This window comes from Lolium rigidum, chromosome 5 (genome assembly GCF_022539505.1).
Source record: "Lolium rigidum isolate FL_2022 chromosome 5, APGP_CSIRO_Lrig_0.1, whole genome shotgun sequence".
Classification (NCBI taxonomy): Eukaryota; Viridiplantae; Streptophyta; class Magnoliopsida; order Poales; family Poaceae; genus Lolium; species Lolium rigidum.
The window spans coordinates 264,650,172-264,674,958 of record NC_061512.1 but is presented as its reverse complement, the minus strand read 5'-3'; the positions used below and the strand labels follow the sequence as shown (position 1 = coordinate 264,674,958).

Here is a 24,787-nt window from a genome sequence, read left to right as displayed (position 1 = left end):
CTAAAACCTCGAGACGAAAAAGCCACCGGTACGAGAAACCTTCCGAGCCGCCGCCATCGCGAAGCCAAGATCCGGGGGACAGGAGTCTCCGTTCCGCACGCCGCCGGGACGGGGAAGTGCCCCGGAAGGCTTCTCCATCAACACCACCGCCATCTTCATCAACGCTGCCGTCTCCCATGAGGAGGGAGTAGTTCTCCATCAAGGCTCGGGGCTGTACCGGTAGCTATGTGGTTAATCTCTCTCCTATGTACTTCAATACAATGATCTCATGAGCTGCTTTACATGATTGAGATCCATATGATGAGCTTTGTATCGCTACTAGTTGTGTGCTACTCATGTGATGTTATTAAAGTAGTCTATTCCTCCCGCATGGTGTAAAGGTGACTAGTGTGTGCACCGTGTGGTTCTTGTCGTAGGCTATGATCATGATCTCTTGTAGATTGTGGAGTTAATTATCATTATGATAGTATTGATGTGATCTATTCCTCCTTCATAGTGTAATGTGGACAAGTGTGTGCACTATGTTAGTTCTTGGTTTATTTTGCAATGATCTATTATGCTCTAAGGTTATTTAAATATGAACATTGAATTGTGGAGCTTGTTAACTCCGGCATTGAGGGTTCGTGTAATCCTACGCAATGTGTTCATCATCCAACAAAAGAGTGTATGTAGCACATATGAGAAAGAGTTATTTATTATGCGATCAATGTTGAGAGTGTCCACTAGTGAAAGTATGATCCCTAGGCCTTGTTCCTAAATATCGCTATCGCTGCTTGTTTACTCGTTTTACCGTGTTACTATCGCTGCCATATTACCACCATCAACTACACGCCGCCAAGCTATTTTCCGGCGCCGTTACTACTCGCTCATATTCATTCATACCACCCGTATTTCACTATCTCTTCGCCGAACTAGTGCACCTATTAGGTGTGTTGGGGACACAAGAGACTTCTTGCTTTGTGGTTGCAGTGGTTGCATGAGAGGGATATCTTTCGACCTCTTCCTCCCCGAGTTCGATAAACCTTGGGTGATCCACTTAAGGGAAAATTTGCCGCTGTTCTACAAACCTCTCGCTCTTGGAGGCCCAACACTCGTCTACAAGAATAGAAGCTCCCGTAGACATCAAGCTATTTTCCGGAGCCGTTGTCGGGGAGGAAAGGTAAAAGGTACTCACACTCCGGATCTCGGCTACTAAGCTATTTTCGCCGTTGTAAGTACTCGAAGCTATTTCCTTTAGATCCTGCAATTGCATCTTTTTGTTTCTTGTTTACACTAGTTTGGCATAATGGACAAGAATGAGCTTCTTATTCTATTTCCCGATTTAAAACATGGATTGTTTGATGCGAAAATTAAAAAACCTATGAAATCTTATTTGCATGCCGGTAGTAATATTAGTATGAACGCTTTGAACACCATTGTTGATAATGATATAGAAAGTTCTAAGCTTGGGGAAGCTGGTTTTCATGATCTTTTTAGTCCCCCAAGCATTGAGGAGAAAATTTTCTTTGATGATACTTTGCCTCCTATTTATGATGATTATAATGATAGTGGTCTTTTTGTGCCACCTACTATGGAGAGTAAATTTTGTTGTGATTATACTATGCCTCCTACACTTGATGAGAATAATAATGATAGCTACTTTGTTGAATTTGCTCCCACTACAACTAATAAAATTGATTATGCTTATGTGGAGAGTAATAATTTTATGCATGAGACTCATGATAAGAATGCTTTATGTGATAGTTATATTGTTGAGTTTGCTCATGTTGCTACTGAAAGTTATTATGAGAGAGGAAAATATGGTTGTAGAAATTTTCATGTTACTAAAATGCCTCTCTATGTGCTGAAATTTTTGAAGCTACACTTGTTTTATCTTCCTATGCTTGTCACTTTGCTCTTCATGAACTTGTTTATTTACAAGATTCCTATGCATAGGAAGCATGTTAGACTTAAATGTGTTTTGAATTTGCTTCTTGATGCTCTCTTTTGCTTCAACTACTATTTCTTGCGAGTGCATCATTAAAACTGCTGAGCCCATCTTAATGGCTATAAAGAAAGAACTTCTTGGGAGATAACCCATGTGTTTATTTTGCTACAGTACTTTTATTTTGTATTTGTGTCTTAGAAGTTGTTACTACTGTAGCAACCTCTCCTTATCTTAGTTTTGTTGCATTGTTGTGCCAAGTAAAGTCTTTGATAGTAAGGTTCATACTAGATTTGGATTACTGCGCAGAAACAGATTTCTTTGCTGTCACAAATCTGGGCCTAATTCTCTGTAGGTAACTCAGAAAATTATGCCAATTTACGTGAGTGATCCTCAGATAAGTACGCAACTTTCATTCAATTTGAGCATTTTCATTCGAGCAAGTCTGGTTCCCCTTTAAAATTCGTCTTTACGGACTGTTCTGTTTTGACAGATTCTGCCTTTTATTTCGCATTGCCTCTTTTGCTATGTGGGATGGATTTCTTTGTTCCATTGACTTCCAAGTAGCTTTAGGCAATGTCCAGAAGTGTTAAGAATGATTGTGTCACCTCTGAACATGTGAGTTTTTGATTATGCACTAACCCTCTAATGAGTTTGTTTCGAGTTTGGTGTGAAGGAAGTTTTCAAGGGTCAAGAGAGGAGGATGATATACTATGATCAAGAAGAGTGAAGAGTCTAAGCTTGGGGATGCCCCGGTGGTTCATCCCTGCATATTTCAAGAAGACTCAAGCGTCTAAGCTTGGGGATGCCCAAGGCATCCCCTTCTTCATCGACAAATTATCAGGTTCCTCCCTCGAAACTATATTTTTATTCGGTCACATCTTATGTACTTTACTTGGAGCGTCTGTGTGCTTTTATTTTCGTTTTGTTATTTTCATTCTCTGAATAAATACATGCTTGTGTGGGAGAGAGACACGCTCCGCTGGTTCATATGAACACATGTGTTCTTCGCTTTATCTTTTAGTGTTCATGGCGAAGGTTAAAACTGCTTCGTTCATTTTTATATGGTTGGAAACGGAAAATGCTACATGTAGTAATTGGTAAAATGTCTTGGATAATGTGATACTTGGCAATTGTTGTGCTCATGTTTAAGCTCTTGCATCATATACTTTGCACCCATTAATGAAGAAACACCTAGAGCTTGCTAAATTTGGTTTGCATATTTGGTCTCTCTAAAGTCTAGATAATTTCTAGTATTGAGTTTGAACAACAAGGAAGACGGTGTAGAGTCTTATAATATTTACAATATGTCTTTTATGTGAGTTTTGCTGCACCGGTTCATCCTTGTGTTTGTTTCAAATAAACCTTGCTAGCCTAAACCTTGTATCGAGAGGGAATACTTCTCATGCATCCGAAATCCTTGAGCCAACCACTATGCCATTTGTGTCCACCATACCTACCTACTACATGGTATTTCTCCGCCATTCCAAAGTAAATTGCTTGAGTGCTACCTTTAAATAATTCAAAATTTATCACCTCTGATTTGTGTCAATGTTTTATAGCTCATGAGGAAGTATGTGGTGTTTTATCTTTCGATCTTGTCATTTACTTTGACAGACTTTCACAATGGACTAGTGGCACATCCGCTTATCCAATAATTTTGCAAAAAGAGCTGGCAATGGGGTTCCCAGCCCCAATTAATTAACTTTCATTGATAATTCTCTTCACATGTTTTGCTCTGATTCATCAGTAAGCAACTTAATTTTGCAAATAGACACTCGTTCATGGTATGTGATTGTTGGAAGGCACCCGAGGATTCGGTTAGCCATGGCTTGTGTAAGCAAAAGGTTGGGAGGAGTGTCATCCATAAATAAAGAAAAACTAAACTAAAGTACATGTGTAAACAAAAGAGAAGAGGGATGATCTACCTTGCTCGGTAGAGATAACGTCCTTCATGGGAGCCGCTCTTGAAAGTCCGGTTGATGAGGTAGTTAGAGTGCCCACTACCATTCGTTGACAACAACAAACACCTCTCAAAACTTTACTTTTATGCTCTCTTTATGTTTTCAAAAACCAAAGCTCTAGCACAAATATAGCAATCGATGCTTTCCTCTTTGAAGGACCATTCTTCTACTTTTATGTTGAGTCAGTTCGCCTATTTCTCTCCACCTCAAGAAGCAAACACTTGTGTGAACTGTGCATTGATTCTTACATACTTGCATATTGCACTTGTTATATTGCTTTGCATTGACAATTATCCATGAGATATACATGTTACAAGTTGAAAGCAACCGCTGAAACTTAATCTTCCATTGTGTTGCTTCAATGTCTTTACTTTAAATTATTGCTTTATGAGTTAACTCTTATGCAAGACTTATTGATGCCTGTCTTGAAAGTGCTATTCATGAAAAGTCATTGCTTTATGATTCAGCTTGTTTACTCATGTCATTACCATTGTTTTGATCGCTGCATTCATTACATATGTTTACAATATGATCAAGTTTATGATGGCATGTCACTCCGGAAATTATCTTTGTTATCGTTTACCTGCTCGGGACGAGCGTGAACTAAGCTTGGGGATGCCGATACGTCTCCGACGTATCGATAATTTCTTATGTTCCATGCCACATTATTGATGATTTCTACATGTTATATGCACACTTTATGTCATATTCGTGCATTTTCTCGGAACTAACCTATTAACAAGATGCCGAAGTGTCGGTCCTCGTTTTCGCTGTTTTTGGTTTCGAGAAATCCTAGTAAAGAAATATTCTCGGAATTGGACGAAATCAACGCCCAGGTTCCTATTTTGCCCGGAAGCATCCAGAACACCCGAGAGCCGTCAGAGGAGGGCCCTATGGGCCCCAGACGACAGGGTGGCGCGGCCAGGGCCTGGGCCGCGCCCCCCTATGGTGTCGTCGCCCCTTCGACCTTCTGACGCCGCCTCTTTGCCTATATAAAGGTCCCAGACCTAAAACCTCGAGACGAAAAACCACGATACGGAAAACCTTCCAGAGCCGCCGCCATCGCGAAGCCAAGATCTGGGGGACAGGAGTCTCTGTTCCGGCACGCCGCCGGGACGGGGAAGTATCCCCGGAAGGCTTCTCCATCAACACCACCGCCATCTTCATCAACGCTGCTGTCTCCCATGAGGAGGGAGTAGTTCTCCATCGAGGCTCGGGGCTGTACCGGTAGCTATGTGGTTAATCTCTCTCCTATGTACTTCAATACAATGATCTCATGAGCTGCTTTACATGATTGAGATCCATATGATGAGCTTTGTATCGCTACTAGTTGTGTGCTACTCATGTGATGTTATTAAAGTAGTCTATTCCTCCTGCATGGTGTAAAGGTGACTAGTGTGTGCACCGTGTGGTTCTTGTCGTAGGCTATGATCATGATCTCTTGTAGATTGTGGAGTTAATTATCATTATGATAGTATTGATGTGATCTATTCCTCCTTCATAATGTAATGTGGACAGTGTGTGCACTATGTTAGTTCTTGGTTTATTTTGCAATGATCTATTATGCTCTAAGGTTATTTAAATATGAACATTGAATTGTGGAGCTTGTTAACTCCGGCATTGAGGATTCGTGTAATCCTACGCAATGTGTTCATCATCCAACAAAAGAGTGTATGTAGCACATATGAGAAAGAGTTATTTATTATGCGATCAATGTTGAGAGTGTCCACTAGTGAAAGTATGATCCCTAGGCCTTGTTCCTAAATATCGCTATCGCTGCTTGTTTACTCGTTTTACTCGTGTTACTACCGCTGCCATATTACCACCATCAACTACACGCCGGCAAGCTATTTTTCGGCGCCGTTACTATCGCTCATATTCATTCATACCACCTGTATTTCACTATCTCTTCGCCGAACTAGTGCACCTATTAGGTGTGTTGGGGACACAAGAGACTTCTTGCTTTGTGGTTGCAGGGTTGCATGAGAGGGATATCTTTGACCTCTTCCTCCCTGAGTTCGATAAACCTTGGGTGATCCACTTAAGGGAAAACTTGCTGCTGTTCTACAAACCTCTGCTCTTGGAGGCCCAACACTGTCTACAAGAATAGAAGCTCCCGTAGACATCACCGGCGTCGGTGCGGGCGGCACCGAGGGTGTCACGGACGCAAACGCCGCAGAGGCGAAGGCCGCAGACGGGGGCTGCGCCACCATGGACTCGGCTGCATGGGTCGCCGGCAGAAGTGCCAGAGACGGGGCAGACGCGGGTGAGGAGGCAACAGCAGTGGACGGCGACGACGAAGAAGCCGACGGTGGAGCGGAGAACATGGATCCCACGGACACCGTGCCGAGCGGGGGCGACGTCATGGCGCCGTGATCGACCGGCACGTTGAGGAGTGCGGCGAGCGAGGCCGGGAGAAGGCCCGCGTTAGCGTGACCGGAGGAGGCGGCGCTCGTCATGGAGGCGGAAGCGGAGAGGATCGGAGTAGGGGGCGGCGGCGGCGGCCAGGGAGACCCGGGGCTGCGGCGACCTAACCCTAGCTAGTCTGATACCATGTAAGACGTATAACGTATGTTGGTTGTGGGAACTGGCTCAACCCTCAAAGGGGTGGCCTATCACATATATATATTGATATACAGGTGTACAAGGTATAATACACAGATAGACTACAATACAAAGTCTAACATCGAGAAAGTCTTCTTACAGGCATGCCACGGACTCTATATCGCACTATGGATGCACCGCGAATTTCAAATGGAAATGCAGCACAAGAAGTCGGGGTAGAATCAATGTTGTGGCGGCCATGGACGAAACATTTTCTAGGGTTGGCTCTCGCGTAAGGCGGTCTACAGGCGACCAGCTTCTCCCCTCGACCGCCGGTGGCGGCTGCGGCCGGTTCCCTGCCCTCCGTTGCCACCACGACGGGCCGGAGGACAGGGGGTCCATGGATCACAAGTCTTGTTCCCCAGTTCTTTGTCTCCGGTGTAGGGGCATCAACGGCGACGAGAATAAAAGTTCTCCATCCAGCACCAGATCGGTGTTTCTCCTCGGAGAAGCGTCGACATGCAGGAGTTTGGAGTCGATCGTCTGGCATTAGGCTTGGCCTGATAAGTGTATGTCTACGGCGGCGGCGTTCCGTGGAGGGGGTCGATGATGTCGCAGCGTATCGGTGTCCTCAAGTTCCACCTCCGCCCGATGAAGCTCAGCCAGGTACGGCTTCGTCGTGGAACTTGCGAGTTTGGAGTCCCCTGTCCCCGTCTGGCTGGCGAGCTTCTCCGAGACGGCGATCTTTCGAGATCGTGGTCACCGGCATGTTCCAGTCTACGTCGGCGACTTTCTCAGCTTACCCACAAGCGTCTGGGGTTTTTTCAAGCTTTCTTCGCCACGAGATTTGCATTTGCTACGCGCGCCGGAGGCTCAGAGGTGGCATAGAGCTTCTGCTGTACAGGGGTGCAAGAGGAAAGATGATGCCAAGAGGCTTCATTTGCTGTTGGTGACGCAGGCCGGAGGACTGGCGGGTGACGCACGCGCGCTAAGTCGTGTAGCTCTCTCACACTGGACTGCCAAACCAAACAGTGCACCGGTACGTACGGCAGCTACCTCCTCCAGGGAATGCGAAGCACGGCTGGGCCCACGCACGTCTCTGGTATCTATCTGAGACACCCATCCGGCGGTGCAACTGCTCCCTGGCACCCACCTACACGACGACGCGCGCGCGCGGTGGCCGGCCGGCCGGCCGGCGAGTCACTCCTGTACGCGCGCGCATGCCCAGTCCAATGCGTGCTAAGCCAGACCCGTCAGGCACATGCATGCTAGCATGGACGGCCTTGTCGCCTGGCCAAGATTGGCCGAGACACCCCGTACGCCATGCAGGACGACGACGACGCTCGTCTGTCGCGCTAACGCAGGAACGTAGCTGCCCAAACTCGAGTCGGGGAGCTCCAAGAAGATTGACAGAGACACCTCGGCCGGGGAATCGACCAAGTTGGACGGTCAGGTGCGCGCGGACGGTGCAGCTAGCTAGCGGGCGGTTTCCCCCACATTCACACGATCCCATCCAACAGCCCATGTGTCAACGCGTTGGGTTTCTTCTTTGAATCTCTCATGGTTTGCCTCTCTTCATACGCCCTCCAACTTGCTATGGCTGCATTTCAGCGATTTCATTATTTTCAAACTATAATACTTCCTCCGATCTATAATAAGTCGGATCCCCGTTCATGCCGCCCGCATGACAACAAGTGAATGGAGATGCAAACGACCACACCCCTCGAGACGTCTCTCACTGCCGCCGCGAGGTGTTAAGGTTCATGCACTAACCAACTATTCCGAAAGACCGATCTGATGGAAAGAGTTAGGCAATCCACTTATACAGTTTAACATCCCCTCACGTGTGAGGCGGAGACAAGTCAACACGTGTAAACAGAGGCGTATGGCTCTAGAGGCCAGTACGTAGACATGAGTGTGAAAATCAGAACTCGAACTCGAGATCCTGGCTCTGATACCATGTTAAGGTTCATGCACTAACCAACTATTCCGAAAGACCGATCTGATGAAAAGAGTTAGGCAATCCACTTATACAGTTTCACCTTCACCGCCAGCAGCCGGCTAGCTTCGGGACAACAACAACTAAGTGAGATAGAAGGGGAGAAGGGCAGCCTGCAAGCTCGAGTAAAATGTCCGAGACTATTAATTGATGCACGTACTAGCCAAATCGATGAAAAGTCTAAACTGATAGAAATATCTAGACAGTGTATTTCAACACACCCCTCACGTCTAAGTTCTAGAGGTATATTTCAACACTCCCGTAACTATGAGCAGCTGACTTTTTTCTAACAGGAGAAGGGGCCCGAAGGTCCCAGAACTGGCATTAATATAGCAAAAGTGATACAATACTGCATGAAAAACCTAAAAGAAACATAAACTTATAGTTGTGTCCTTCCAGGTTGCAAAAGAGGCCCAAGAAGAAAATGCTGAAAAGCAATCGGGTCCTTGAGCAAGCTTCGACCTCTCCGAAGATGCAATTGCCACCATCACCATCCGCGTCCTTGCCATCATGCAAGGTAGAAAGGGCCTCCCGCTAGAGGTTGAATGAGGGGGCGTCAGAAATTCCCGGCGAAGCCAACTGAGGCCAGAGTACCACCCTAGCCACCCAAGAGCATGCTGGAGAAATTTGACTGGAGGGATTCAAGCTCCAGCAGTAGATTGAGGTCGACGAAGCAGCAGAAGAAGAAATGCGGTCGTAGATACCAGTTGTCCATCTTCTCTGCGACCTCCCAAACCCGCCTTCTACCACAAATCCATCTCCTATGTCAGCACCTTATCGACAGAGAAAGCGGAGTAGACATCTGCAAAAACGACGACATCACGAGAAGCACGAGCTTTATTGACGGAGGTCCCAGCAATGGTCTTCCCCCTCGCATTCGGCTCCGACCACCGGAGTGGCACGACGCGAAGAGCCCCCACTATCAAGGCCTAAATCTAGCTCAAAGGATTCAATCCCCACCTCCCGACAAGGAGCCGACGACCAGCAGAGTGCTGAAGACCGGCAGGCCCTACGCACACAAACCCTACAACTACTGAGACTACTATTTAGTATTTACAGCGCGAGATCCGATGCCTCTCCTGTTCCATCTCCTGCCAGCTACTCTGATGGTAGGGACGCCAGCGGCGGCCGACTCTCAACTGTGGACAAGTGAGAGAGAGAGAGAGAGAGAGAGAGAGAGAGAGAGAGAGAGAGAGAGAGAGAGACTCACGAAGGGTGGGAATTGTGTGGACTCCGTTTGACTAGTGCAATTGACGTACATGAATTCCTTAAATACATAAATACCTTAAACTAGGAATGATGAAAGGCCTCTACTATCTTATTTTCAATATGGTGTTGGGTAGATCTTTAACTTGATAACTCCCATATCATGTTAAATTCAGGGTTTTGCTAATTCTGAGAACTAAGTTAGTGTAGTGCTCAATTATATCCTACACCGTTCGATTGTATCGTGATTCATGCTATGAGTTGTAAGTTAGGTTCGAGTTTTTTTCAGTTGCAACCGAGGTTGCATTTGATTTTTCTCTGTTGCAAATAGGGATGCAACTAAAAAAAAAAAGCTCTAGACCATTATATCTGCTTCATGATTCATGCTAGTCATGAGTTGCAACCGAATTGAAGACGTCGTCCGAGTTGTCAATGGACTGAAAACTGGTCACACACTTAAATCTATGCACTAGCAAGCTCAATCAAAAGTGGGATAAAAGAGTTGTACAAACATTTCAACCGAGATTGTTATGGTATATTAAAACTCTATTAGTTGTGCAGATTTAATTATAATAGCCTATTTTTTAGTTTATGCACTTGCACCAATAGATTGATTGCCAGCTTAATTTTTTGCTCTGTCTGGCGTGTATGCATTTGCAGTTGTCATGAAGCTGCGACCAGACAAGACTTGTCCGTAGATACACTCGCGGGGTCGGGCGTATGTATGTCCGTGTACAGTATACCCGGCCCGTCGGAACCTTCTGAGTCCCCACCTGGGCCGGCCTCTTTATATACCGGCAGGCGCGGCGCGCGCCATCGCTCACACCGTCCCGCCATCCACCATCTTCTTCTTCCTCCAAAGTCCAAACGCGCTCCACGGACTCACTCAGTTCAGCCACCCCACCACCAGCCATGGAGAGCGAGGCGCCGCACCTGCTTCTGCACGGCGTCAGCCTGGACCTCCGCCTCGACACCACCACCACGCCGACGCTCCACCGCGGCGGAGGACGGCGCCCGGCGTCCCCCATCGCCGCAGCCGCCGTCGGCGACCGGGAGACGTTCGCGTGCAACTACTGCCACCGCAAGTTCCTCAGCTCGCAGGCGCTCGGAGGACACCAGAACGCGCACAAGCTCGAGCGCACCCTCGCCAAGCGCAGCCGCGACTTACCCTCCGGCCCCACCGTTCCAGCCGCGCCTTCCTCTACCTCCCCGGCGTGGCCCTCCCACTGGCTTGACGGCGGCGGGGAGCTCTGGGCGTACCCTGCTTCCGGCGCGGTGGAGTCGACGACGATGGCAGCGCCCGTCGTCGGCATGGGCATGGGCTTGGGCTGGGCAGGCGGCGCAATGGCGAACGGCAGCGGCATCTCGAACGGGGAGGCGGTGGTGGCGGAGATGGACTTGTCGCTCAGGCTCTGATCGATCGAGCTTAACTAGCCAGTGCACTCGAGCGGCAATATATGCATGCGCCTAGCATGCTAACTACTATACTACTCAAGTACCACTTGGTGTTTAAGTAATTGTTCTAGTGCAATTGATTCTAATTCGATCTATGTATATGGCTCTCTTTGATATATATATATATATATATATATAAATTAATGGCTAAGCTAGTATATACAACGTATGTGACTATGTGTACAGTTAATTGGATTATTCAATGGGCAAATCATATGAACTTGCTATGTATATGACTCTCTTTGTATTCTTTTAGCTGCATCCATGGTTGGTCTCATTTATCAAATATATCTAAGGGAAAAAATGTGATACATAACATGGCAAATGGAGTGAGAAAATTGAGTACCCAATGGCGCCAACCGATCATTCATGTGTGGTAGTACTTCATCTTAATTTGTTTCCTTTTTCTGATTTCTCTCTACTGCTTACTGTTACAGAGATAACCACATTTTTAGTGTTATATTCTTCTTGCGACTCTCAAACCACAAACGAAGGTGTATTCTCACGAAACTTCACAATGTGTACAGTGTATTTCCACAAATTAATGCATGCGTGCTCTTTAAGCTTTGGTATTTAAAACCTGTTAATACACATTTGGAAATACAGAGATCGCTGGAACACACTCCAATATACCATATTGGTACATGTGTAGAAGTGGCTCTTTCAGGTCTACCTAAGTACATATCGATCCTGTGGTGGTGTTGCTGTTGAGCTAGCTAGTGCTGCGTGTACACACTATACGTGTCTGCCGTTGGGTGAATTAACCTTTTCTTTTTGCTTGTACACGTCTTCTCTAGCTAGCTCCTTACTTAGACGTGAGGTCCGGTTTTTTTCCGGTTTCTTGGAAGTTGCTTGCTCGGCTGAACGAGAGCACCTTTGGTCCATGGTTAACCCCTGACGGCAAAAAACATTGCTTTGCCGCCGTGTCACTGCTGCCTACACCTTTTTTCGAAAATGGGCTCTTTATTACTTGCGCAATAGACCCGGCCTCTGCATAACTAAGATGCACCCAGCCGCACACGAATCCGTTACAAAATCACACAAAAGGGTTCAAAGATGAAAACATAGTCCAAAAAACGGTAACAACAACTAGGTAGGAGGGTCTAGCCGAAGGTCACGCTGCCACCCATGTTGGGAGAAAATATCCCTCGCCGTATCCTCCAACCGTGAAGACACCTCCGTAAATAGGTCTCAGGTGCTCCACACGCTGCAACGGTATCCATGAACGAAGCAAAGCTGTGCACCGGTAGATGACCTGCAAAAAGGAAGAAGAAATATTATTGAAAATCTTGTCATTTCTACATAGCCACAGCGACCAAATAATTGCAATCGCTCCCATCCTAATAAGACGTTTAAACCTAACATCCACACCATTGAGCCGGTTGCCAAATAAATTGGCAACACTACGTGGTGGGTATAAGGTAGACCCGATTTGGACGGCTGACCATATAGACCTAGCAAACTGACATTGGAAAAATAAGTGTTTAATAGTCTCGTCCGATGACAGAAGACACACTTTTTACTTCCATGCCGATTGCGTTTGGCAAGATTATCTTTCGTAAGAATAACCCCTCGACGAAGATACCGAGGCAAAGATTTTTGTTCTCGGTGGTATCTTCATCTTCCAAATCTTCGAGTTATTATCGACCGGGATATTAGGCTGAATTAGAGCATTGTACATGGAAGCCACTGAGAATGAACCATTCCCGGTAAGATTCCAGCGAAATACATCCGGTCCCTGCGTCAATTGAACTACCTCAAGACGCTGTAACAAATTCTGCCAAGAGGCTTGTCTGGGACCGATGAGACTTCTTCTGAACTCCACATTTGGTGGGAAATTTTCCAACACCTTGGCGATAGTATCGCCTTTGTGGCGCACAATATTGTACAAAGCCGGATATTGTTCTCGGAGTGTGGTATTACCCAACCATTTATCCTCCCAGAAACGAATTTCCGATCCATCCTTTATAGAGAAAGAACCATATGGAAAGAAAAACTTCTTTGTTTCCATAAGACCAGCCCAAAAATGCGAATCTCCTGGTCTCCAAATAACCTGAGATAAAGCCTTTGAGCCAATATACTTCCTCTTAAGGAGTGTTTGCCATATGCCCTCTTCGGTAAGTAGCTTATACAACCATTTACACAGATATCCATGATCTGACTAGATGTTTACTGACCCACACACCCAACTCAATCAACTGTCAACTCAACACATGAGTAGCAGATATGTGATCCACACATCTTCATACCACTATTTTACACGTGTAAACTTTTGTTTCGTCTACTCTGATACCATATTCTCACACTATACTTTTTGCAATAACTAATTCTAATCCACCGTTGGTGTATCAAGATTCGTGAAGGACAAAAGTGACGTAAGTTCTATAGATTAATTTTATGGAATTATATATGCATATACCGCTAATTATTCGTGTCATCCCTACGCAAATGGACGATCGCAAAGGAACACAGAATTTCCAAGCAAGATCCACCGACAAGTCGATCATTTCCAAGTGGTTCCGAAATATGATCTACTCTGACAGCGATGATGTACAACATATGGTAGCTAATTAGTCATGGCAAGTTTATAAAGAGGTGGAGACAATTAATTGTATGTAGTGGCCCTGGTGGGTCACGCTCTAAACTAAGCTAAGGAAGTAGCTCCTCCTGCTGAACAATCCTAGTCCTAAGCTGCTTACCATGTGAATAATTAATTGTGCGCATGACAAGTTTATATCATGCTTAGCCGAAGCCAGTGGTGTTGTATATGGGCCATGCCCGGCCTAAACTAAGCTAAGCTAAGTAGCTTCTCCTGCTGAACAATCTTACTCCTAAGCTGCTTAGCATGTGACTAATTAATTATGGGCACGACAAGTTTATATCACGCAGAGACGAAGCCGATGGTGTTGTGTGGGCCATGCCCTAAACTGAGCTAAGCAGTAGCTCCTCCTGCTGAACAATCCCACTCCTAAGCTGGCTAGCATGTGACTAACACAAACACGGGAAAAGCGAGACGGCACACTCAACTCATCTCTTCCTAACAAGATTCCAAATCTATCTGTCTATCTAGAATTCTAGATGGAGATCTCTGGAATGAAAACCTATCTATCCACCCATCTACGTTCACACTTCACACATCTATAGTAGTATATGACAAGTTGAGAACTAATGAGTACGTACCCTAATTGCAATAGGTAATTAAGTTCGTCTAATGTTGGGGAGCCACATCACAAATATTAACCGAAGTGGTTTAGCGTGTCTAGCTAGCTAGGCAAGCACGTAAAGTATTTGATACATAATTAGTGGCCAACTACAATCTGCTTGATTATTTTGTTTCCTTAAGACGTGGAGCTTGGCCAACTAGGGCTTAATCTGCATGGTACTTTTTGTTCCAACTCTCTTTAATGTCTTCTTATTTAGTTCATTGGACTTTTCAAAACAAAAAAGTTCACTGGAAGAAGATCCATTTTAGTGCGCTGACTGTCTAAGAAAAATAGGGTCGGAACAAGAATGCAACCAAGCATTGCCAAACAAGGCTCCAATTAGTGTTGCGCCTTTTGTTCGATCTCTCTTTTATTAACTTCTTTAGATATCTTCTTCTTATCTTATATAGTTCATCGAAGGAAGATGTCAGTTTTAGGGTGCTCGCGGTATGGTACACACTCCACTTGACTAAATTTAGGGCCGAAACTAGAATCGTAACCGAGTTGGCCAAACATGGCTCTAATGAGTGTGGCCCCTTTTCTACGAACTCTCTTTAACTAACTTCTCTTTATGTAGTTCCTCAAGATCCCTTCCAGCATGCTCGTGGCACGGTACACGTCACTTTACTAAAACTGAAGCTGAAAAGAAGAAGTACAACTAAAGTTGGCTTTAATATACATTACGGATTTCATGGGAACTGTATTTAGCTTCACTTTGATAAAAAGATCTTCGAATAGTTTCCTAGCAAGGGTGAAAGATCTTAATTTTCGGCAGATAGACGAGCCAGAGCTTGGTGGTACATACGTCGCTCAAATGCTTAAATGTGCATGTGTCTAGATGAGCGCAATAAACTCGGTGACCAATATGCTAAAAATCTTACAAAACCAAGATGCAAGAAAGCAGTAATTCGTGTGACTCGCCGAAATCATATCTATGGAAAATTTCCTAAGGATCAAAATATTAGAAAAAAATCTACAAAACCTGCATTCCGAAGTGCTTCACGTGGCAGGACTCGCAGTTCCTCTAGCAGGGAGAAGACAAAATTAGCATGTACGACCAAGTGGAGCAGTAACTAGTGTGGTACACCACATACTAGACTTGTAAACAACAATGCATGATGCGTGTGATGATCTAGCTCACTGACGCATGCATGCATCTAGTAGCTTGCAGCTAGCTAGTAGTTTAGTACGGTGGCAAACTTCTTGTCGCTGCTGCCAAACCGTTGATTTCTCCCGGCCAGGGTTTACGCACGGCGGCGGCAGGAGATATCTGGGACTGGGAGGCCACATCCCTGTTGGACCCATATATGGCAGCTCGACAAGAAGTACTGATCATGTGGGGTTCTTCTCTTCTGAGTACTGGCTTACTTGTTCCCTTGGTTGAATGTGGACTGCGGAGGTCTAATGTTCGATTACTTGTATCTCCTTTAGCAGCCTGTATTAATTGCTCGTTATCAGACAATTATTTACTAATGGAAAATCCTTTTCATTCCGCTTAGAGCATCTCTAACAGTAACCGAAAATTTCGGAACCAAAAAACCTATATTCAGTCTCCCGAAAATGTGGCTTAGGATGATTTTGCAGCTGACGCAGAGCAGAACCCGTAAACACGAACTAGAAAACCGCAATTAAAACGCCGTGGGAGAATTCGTCGATGATCATATATAGATGGTAGTTTGATGCTCTGATTGAGCATCAAAATTTATAGCCCTAACCGCGTGAGATGATTCCGAGCAAAATGAACTACAAACCTAAATTAGATACTAGCCCAAACTGCGTGCGGCGGTGCCGGTGGTGGCGGAGCTTCAGCGTCGACGCGGAGGACGGTGAAGAGCTCCTACTCGGAATCAAGCTCGACTATCTCGAGCTTGACGCGGCGGACGCGCTCCGCCGCCTCGTACTCCCGCACTTGGCGGACGGCGCCGGACTCCTCCCGCCGGAAGCGAGCACTGGCCTCCGCCTCCGTGATCGCCGCCACCTGCGCGATCACGGCGTCCTCCTCGTCGGAGCTGTGCATGTAGTCTCCCGCGGAGAACGTCGGCTCCAGCGCGGCGATGAGCTCCTCCTCCTCGGAGCTATTGTAGACGGGCGGGCGCGGTGGGCGGCTCCAACCGCCGGACGAGGAGCCCTCGCCGCCGTTGTTTCCGTACTTGGCGAGCTTCCCTGGGGGCATGAGCCCCCAGTTCGTCCACCAGCAGGTACTGCACTTGCGCGCGCCCTCCGACCAGTTGAACTTGCGCAGTTAAGCCTCCGTGCAAAACACGGGGAACCGCGTCGGCGAGTCCCTGCCGTCCAATCCCGCACCGTCCCGTGCAGAGCCACCACGTGAAGCCATGGCGTCGCGGAGATGGGGCGAAGCGTCGTTTCTGCGCGCTGGATTGCTCGCCGGAGAGGTGGCTGGTGGCGGCGTAGCGAGTGGTAGCGTCGGAGAGGTTTGGAAACCGAACTCCCCTCCACGACCCGTTTTAATACGGGGCGGCCGCCGAGTTTCTCGGGCACCTGAACTCTGTTTATAGGCCAGACCGCGAGTTCGGGCTTTGTTCTAGGCCTATTTTGGCCTGAAGCCGCTGGAATTTTTCGGTTCGGCTCCTCTTTCGTTAGAGTTGCTCTTAGGCCTATCAGGCACTTTGCTTTAATTAAGTGTTACCACAAGTAGATGATCTCATCTAGTCTTCAACATATATCTCCTGACTATTTTTTTATATGGATGTGTCAATAAAAAAATGTATGTTATAGAAAAAAATCGAGATATCTAATATTAATAGTTTTTGAGTAATCTAAAATTTATATTTACATATTTGTAAGAAAAATTAAACAGCAGTCCCTTTATCGTCTGGAACAGTGCTTATCAATGAAAAATACTTATTTATTGGGACATATACAAAACATCAAACCATGAGGTTAAGCTTTGACTTCCCCCTCGCCTAGCTCTCGCTCGACTACAGTAACTGGTCTTCTTCCTCCACATAACCGGGCCGATCCAAGACCTCTCCGCCGGAATAGTCGGCCGGAGTAGGTTGAGGTGACGCGCCGGAGTAGATAGGTTAGGGTTTCTTGTAGTTTCCGGCTCTATGCCGTGGTCTGGGCGTATGCCCCGTAGTGGTGGTGGCGGCCCGGATCGACGCCAGATCCAGGGCCTTGTAGGGCTGCTCCTACTGATGCTTGAGCTCCTATGGGTGGAGATCAGCGGAAGAAGAAGCAGAGCCACCCTTTTCAATAAATCGGCGGTGGATCTCTGCTGGCGCTGTGGAGTCCAAGATGAGATCCTTCTCCTGGCCGGCCGCGGCCGCGAGGAGGAGAAGGAAGAAATCTTGGCGTTTCTTGCTGTAGCCCTTCTCTCGGCCGGCCTTGGAGGCGAGGGAGAGCGGGGCAGCGGAAGAACTCTCTCTACTCCGACAAGATCCAGGTTTGTTCAGCTGTGCTGTTGGATGGGGTCGATCTGCAACTTGCTCCTATCTCTGTCTCACCATGGTGGTGCCGGGAGGGGAGGAGAAGTTGCTGCGGGTACCCTCTGGAGCAGGCTGCTGCCTGAAGGGTGCTATCTCCTCGAGCTCAATCACACAAGAGCCATCTGGGCTCCTGTGATCTTCTGCCGACAGGGCGGCGCGATTACAACCTCCAACACGGAGGCCTTCTTCGAGTCAGCGGCTGGAGCTCGGTGCCTCCTCTTCATCAAGTGGTTCGTCCCCGGTGATCAGAAGGTGACCAGCGGCTTCGACTCTTCGTCGGAAATGGAGCTTTCGAGCATACTGCTCTGGTTCCTCGGCGGCGACGCCTTGAGGACGCCGGCGACTGGTGGCGGCGACACACAGGGACCTGATTGCTTTTCCACATTTTGTCCCAGGGTGTTTTGTGCAACTCAAGAGGACCCTTCTTCAAATTACTGGTTTCTCAGGGCAAGAGATGTTAGGGGTCCTTTTTGTAATTTTTACCTGCCATGTTTGGATGAATGAATTTCTGGGGCCTTCTAGGCCCTGTTCTTGTTCAAAAAAAAAAACAACCATGAGGTTTGAATTTTGGTGCGTTCAGGATACAATTATCGATTGTACTAATTAATCACCTAACCATAGCTTCAAAATACTGTATAAAAGAGTTTGACGACACGTTAATTATGGGTATGATAAGTTTATAGCATGCTGAGACGAAAATAATGCTGTAGTGTTCTGCTGGGCCGTGCCTAAACTAAGGAAAGGCAGTAGCTCCTCCTGCTGAACAATCCCAGTCTAAGCTGGCTAGCATGTGACTAACATAGACACAACAAAAGCGATATGGCACACTCGACGCATCTCTTCCGAGCAAGAGCCCAAACCTATCCATCTATCTATATGGAGATCTCTGGAATAAAAATCTATCTATCCATCTACGTCCACACATCTCATCTATATATGAGAACTAGTGAGTACCGTAGGAGCTATTTAGGTAACTAATTTCCTCCAATGTTGGACAGCCACATCACCGGAAATAACCATATACTGGTTTAAGCGTATAGTTAGATAGGCAGGCACGTAACATGCTTGATCCTTAGTGGCCAAATATAATCGTCTCAACCCTCTTTTTTTTCAGGAAGTGGAGCTTGACCAAATAGGCCTCCATGTGCATGGCGCCTTTTGTTGGCACTCTTTCTTCTTCCTCCATAGTTAACTGGAAGAGAAGATCCATTTTATTCTGCTGACGGTGTGATATATACACTTGACGAAAAATAGGGCCGAAAGTGGAATGCAACCTTCCACTTAACTAACTTCTTATATATATTCTTCTTTTATATAGTTCATTGATAGAAGATGTCAGTTTTGGTGTGGTGACAATCTGGTACGTACACCTTCCACTTGCTAAAATTAGGGACAAACTACAACTGCAACCAAGTTGGCCAAACAAGGGGCTCTAATCAGCATGACGCCTTTTGTCTGAACTCTCTTTAACTCACTTACTCTTATGTAGTTCCTTAAGATCCCTTGTAGCGCGCTAGCTGGTGGCACGACATGGCTTTACTAAAACTGGAGCCGGAACCAAAACTGCAACCACGCTCGGGCTTAATATACATAACAGTTTTCATGTGAATTTAGTTTCATCTTGATAGAAAGATTATCAATAGCTATTATTAGAAATGGTAGGAAAATTTATTAGTTTTCTTCATGACCATAGATGTGGAGCTCAAGATTGGTGTGATCTAATTTTAGTGTGCATGTCAATAAATGATCTGAAAAGTCTTCAACTTCTTCTGCTATCTGTTAATCTAAATAAATTTTGGGGTATATTTGAATGATATAGATGGAAATATCATGAATATAATAAAAAAAATTGGACATATTAGAATGTAAGAAAAAAAGGAATTACAAAGCATCAAAACTGAAGAAAAAAATGTTTTTAATAAAATTCTCCAACAAACATGGCGCCTTCTGTTCGAACTCGCTTTGTATAGTTCCTCAAACAAGATCCCTTGTAGCGGGCAAGTGTTTTTTTTTTTTTTGCACAAGAAAGCAATAATTCATACAAAACACCGAAAGCGCATTTACAGATAATTTCCTAAAGAACAAAATTGTTAAATAAAATGTACAAATATTCGTGCATTCCTCTACCAGACTCGCAGTTCCTCTAGTAGATAGAAGACTAAATTAGCACTGCATCCAAGTGGGACAGCTCAAGTAATTGTGGTACACCATGGATGATGCATGTGATGAGCGAGGTGACTGACGCATGCCTGCATGCATCTTGTCGCTGCTGCCGAACCGTTGAATTTTTGTTCCAGGGGGCGGTTGTTCGTACTAGCGGCGCCGGCCAGAGATATCTGGGAGGCCACATCCTGTTGGAGCCAGATATAGCAGCTCGACAGGAACTGCTGATCATGTGGGGGTCTTCGATCTCTTTGGATTACTAGCTTGTACTTGTTGCCTTACCTCGGTTGAGTTTGAACTGTGGAGGTACGTGCTTGATGTCTTCTTGCCTTGCCTTTCTCGAGACACTGCTAATTCAACAAGTAGATGACTTTTTAGACATTTGATCATGTAGTTTTCAACATGACAGTTGGCTTCTTCTCTGGTTGATTTGCCATGTATCGAGTTAGTGGTATTGGTTGTGGAATCTATCTGTCTATCTGTTTAGTCTAGCTAATCACCGAGGAAGTCAAGCCGGCGCCGACGATATAGTGCATACTAATCCGTCTAATCGGCGAGGACGACTAGTCTAATCTTGTCTGCACTCCATCATTGAGTTGAATGATTAGTTAATTGTGTATGACATATTGCCATTGTGTCGATGAGTTAAGTTAGGAAAGTTGGAAAGTCATAGCTAGCTACGAACATGAAGGGGCTACAGGTTGGCCCTCAAGCGCCTGGCTCAAATATATATAGATGTTCGTACACGTTGCCTCGCCGCTTTTCACGTTTAATCTGCCGTCTCTATTCGAAGCAAATTTGGTGCACATGAGCACCCGTACTTTCGGTTTTTAAAATATTTGAAAATTATACTTTTTTATTTAAAAAATATCAAAATTATTCCATGAATACATACACATGTCGTGAATACTCCTGTGAAGTTTCGGTAGAAATTGAGTTGTATTTTGAGTTACGGGAAAAAAAAACTAATTTGTTGAAGTATAGGGGTATATATTTGTCAGAAATTTATCTTTTATGTATAGCTCAAAAAACTACATATTTTTCTCCAACATTTCTACCATACCTTTGGAAGGTTTATATGTATGTGCATATTTAATTAGAATATTTTTGGAATCTAAAAAATATGATTTTCAAAACTCAGTGCTCATGTGCCGAAAGCACTTTCCGGTATATGTGTCTTTATCTTGTCTATGTCTCTAGGGAGAGTTGAGTTGTCGTTAGTACATGCCACCCAACGAATTTGGCGGACCAGAGAGCATAGTATCAATCACTGCCGTTGTTAACCATGCACTTTCTACCCACTAATAATATGCCAATAGTAGAGTTTTAGGAGCAAATTAAGTTATTAGATATTATAAATACAAAAAAATGTAGGGGGCTCCTATCCGATGCATGTTGTGCCATTTATGGGCGTTACTCGACCGTGCGACCAATAGGTACGGTTTCTTTTTTCCCTTTTTCTATTTTAATTTCAGAATTTGTAATTAATATTGTAAAATATTGATTTTTCTGAAAATTATTTTCAAAAGTTGTGTTTTACATATCGTTCAAAAACAAATATAAAAAATTATATATTAGAAAGGTATTTTTAATACCTATATTAGCAAAGTAAAGAAAAATTGTTGATACAATTAAGAAAATGTAAAAACATGAGCAGTAACACGCTAACAAACATGTGGCGCCTACTCACCGCTCGACGCCGGAAGGGATGATAGCATCCCACCTACTGTGGTTTCTTCATGGGCCACAATCAATGCGGCCCAATAACATTAAATTATTTGTTTAAAACATTTTTTATCTAAACATTTTTTAGTTGAAACATTTTAAAATCGTGAACATTCTTTTAATATGAACTTTTTTAGATCATGATTTTAAGAAAATGAATAAGCTGAACTCTTTATAATCATGAAGATTTTTGAATCTGAACATTTTAAAACATGAATATTCTTAAAACTTGAAATCTCACAAACACCGAAAAACCAGACAGAAAATAACAAAACCGTAGAAAACCATAAAATCTAGAAAAACCATCAAAACGAATGAAAACCTGAAAACTGGTAACAACTGCCAGTTTGCCACGCTAAATGGGCCGGCTCATCGTAAGCGCCCGCGTGAGTTAAAACACTTGGAAAGCACAAAGGGGCATGATCCTATGCGGGCAAAAGAATACTGTGGTAGATGTTGAAAAATCTATAGAATTAAAGCATGTAGGGAAGCAAGCAATTCGTAGGAGTTGACCATAGTGAACACACCTAAAATAGAACTTCCTAATGATAGAAATCATTAAAGACAATCTAATAGTTCTTGCCAATTCCAAATACTTGTTCTTCTGGCAGAAATAGATTGATGCAGAGATGCCAGGCTATGTTCTCGATTTCAAATATAGTAAAATAAAAAGTGGAGCTGTGTACAAGTACAGTGTGGTACACCTCACTTGGTTTGTATGCACAAGCATGCATGATAAGTCGTGATGAGCTAAGTCACCGACGCACAGAGCCTGGTACGGAGGCAGATAACACATGTTGATACCGATCAAACAGTTTACTTTTTTCAGGGTTTACTGGCAGCTACAACAGTCAGGCGGCGTCAGGAGATATCGGGTAGGCCACATCCTGTTGGACCCAGATATGGCAACTGGACAAGAACCACTGATCAAGTGTGAGGGTCTTCGATCGACCTCTTTGGATTAGTAGCTTTGTACAACTTGTGTTGCCTTGCTTTGGTTGAGCGTGAACTGTGGAGGTACGTGCTCGATTACTTGTTGCCTTGCCTTGGTTGAGAGTGAAGTGGCTACTAATCAAATTACCCTCTCAAACGTCAACAAGTAGATGACGTCTTAGACATTTGATCATGTAGTTCTCAAGATGAGTACGTGACAGCTGCGTTCTTTTCGGTCTATTTTCTTGACTATTCACTCCAAAGTTGATTTGTCATGGATCGAGTTAGTGGTATGACTAGTGGAATCTACTATCTATCTATCTATCTAGCTTATAGCTAATGAAGTGAAGCCGGCGCCGATCGAAGACATGGTGCATGCTAATCCGTATAATCGGCGAGGGCGACTAGTCTAATCATGTCCGCGCTCTATCATTGAGTTGAGTGATTAGTTGTGCATGCAATTGTGGTGATGAGTTAAGCTTGGAAAGTTGGTAGCTCAGCTAGCTTGCTAGGGGCTGGGGGTTGGCGCGCCCTCAGTGCCTGGCTCAGAAATGGATGTTCGTACACGTTGCCTGGCCGCTTTTCACGTCAAGTCGGCCGTCTCTCAAGTCTCACCTCTGTGTTTGGTGGTGCATAAGTCTTGTACTCCGTATCCAGGCAGAGATGACTTGTCATCAAGTCATTCGTGGACGAGGAAACTGGCATACCTGACGATCACCCGCCTAGGTTAAGCACGCACTTCCCATCTATTACCTCCATTCCAAAATATAAGACTTTTTAAAAAGCTAAGTAGTAATGCGTCAAGGGAGGAGTAGGGAGGAGATTAAGTTGCTCGTAATAACTAGTAGAAAGTGGGGCAAAATGTATGGTTTGCACTCATACTAAGCCGCGTGCTGCCCGTACCAGTGCAAAGTCCATGAATCATGTTGGCTAGATGCCAAGGAAACATCTCCGTGCCGCCTCGGTGCAGGTCACCGTGACAATTCCTGCTCCGACGCTCGTTGGGTTGGTTAACGACCCAACATGTACCCCTCTAATCGTGTGGGCCTGGCGCGTTAGTGAGCGATAGCGACCGGAGATGGTGATCGAAGATCAGTAGCAGAGGTAGGATCAAAATTTTGGTGTGTACTACACAAAATTAACTAGTCTATGCATAATTACACATATATAATATACAAAGGTGTGACATGAGCCAGAGCTTGCCAAATAGCAGCCCTGCCACAACCGAGGATGATACGCGACAACCACCGGAGACGGCACATAAAAGGCCATAGGGGGCGACGGCGAGAAATGGACGAAGTCAAAGCAGTGGCTAGGCGGCTCGGGTGAGAAGTGGAAGAAACTTAGGAGGGCTGGTGAGGTGATCCTCATCGCCGCTAGGGGGCGAGTGAGGAGATCCTCATCGGCGTGGGGCGGTGAAATCGGTGGCTCGGACGGATACCAGTTGGGCTGGTGCGGGAGGAGAGGTGAAAAAAAGGTGAAACAAATCACGCCCGGTGGGACTCGAACCCACAATCGCCTGATTAGAAGTCAGACGCCTTGTCCATTAGGCCACGGGCGCTGTTGTTGACTGTAATTACTAAGAGTGGCATAAGTAGGCAAGAGAATAATCTACAAACTGTACACAACGATCGCAATGAAGCAGCACTGACAACAGCCAGAAGAAAATAGGGTTCACTACATAATTACTAAGAGTGGCATAAGTAGGCATAATGAAGAAGAGATGCCACTACAGGAAGGCCTGGCTAGAGAACAACAATGTTTTCACTTTTCACTTGCCGACGTCACATCGATCATCAGTGTAGCTGCAAGGAAGGACAGGTTCCCAAATCCCAACTGCTAAACCATTGAGACCAGAACCAAATTTGGAACATCACAAGTCTGACAGGCTCCAATCAAGAAACATTACATTTACACCTTACTATTTCATATTCACAGCAGCCAGGCTAAGTGGGCGAAAACACACATGCTCCGCCGCCTCAAGTCAAGTCATGCACCTGCACCTTACCAGCAGCACACCAATCTGAAGCAGTGCCGACAATCTTTCTGAAGAGAATTGGGGACCGATATGGATCGCTGATTGAACAATTGGAGTTTCCAACTAATCAAGTAACATGACTGTTGTGGGTATACTTCATGGGTGTACCATCGACAGTGCCTAGATCCGGCAAGCTCGGGTGGCCCACAGATGGTGATGAGGCATGTGGCCCATCGGGCGGCCC

The 24,787-nt window shown here is 45.4% G+C and overlaps 1 protein-coding gene and 1 non-coding gene across 2 annotated transcripts; one reads left to right on the top strand and one right to left on the bottom strand.

The window, feature by feature from the left end:
* Positions 1-10,549: 10,549 nt before the first annotated feature.
* Positions 10,550-11,053, top strand: LOC124657597 (zinc finger protein 4-like). The gene has a single exon (XM_047196123.1). The coding sequence runs from the start codon at positions 10,550-10,552 to the stop codon at positions 11,051-11,053; it is 504 nt and encodes a 167-aa protein (XP_047052079.1).
* A 13,000-nt stretch (positions 11,054-24,053) lies between these two features.
* On the bottom strand, positions 24,054-24,126 carry TRNAR-UCU. The gene has a single exon. It is a non-coding gene; the product is annotated as a tRNA-Arg (tRNA).
* Between the last annotated feature and the right edge of the window lie 661 nt (positions 24,127-24,787).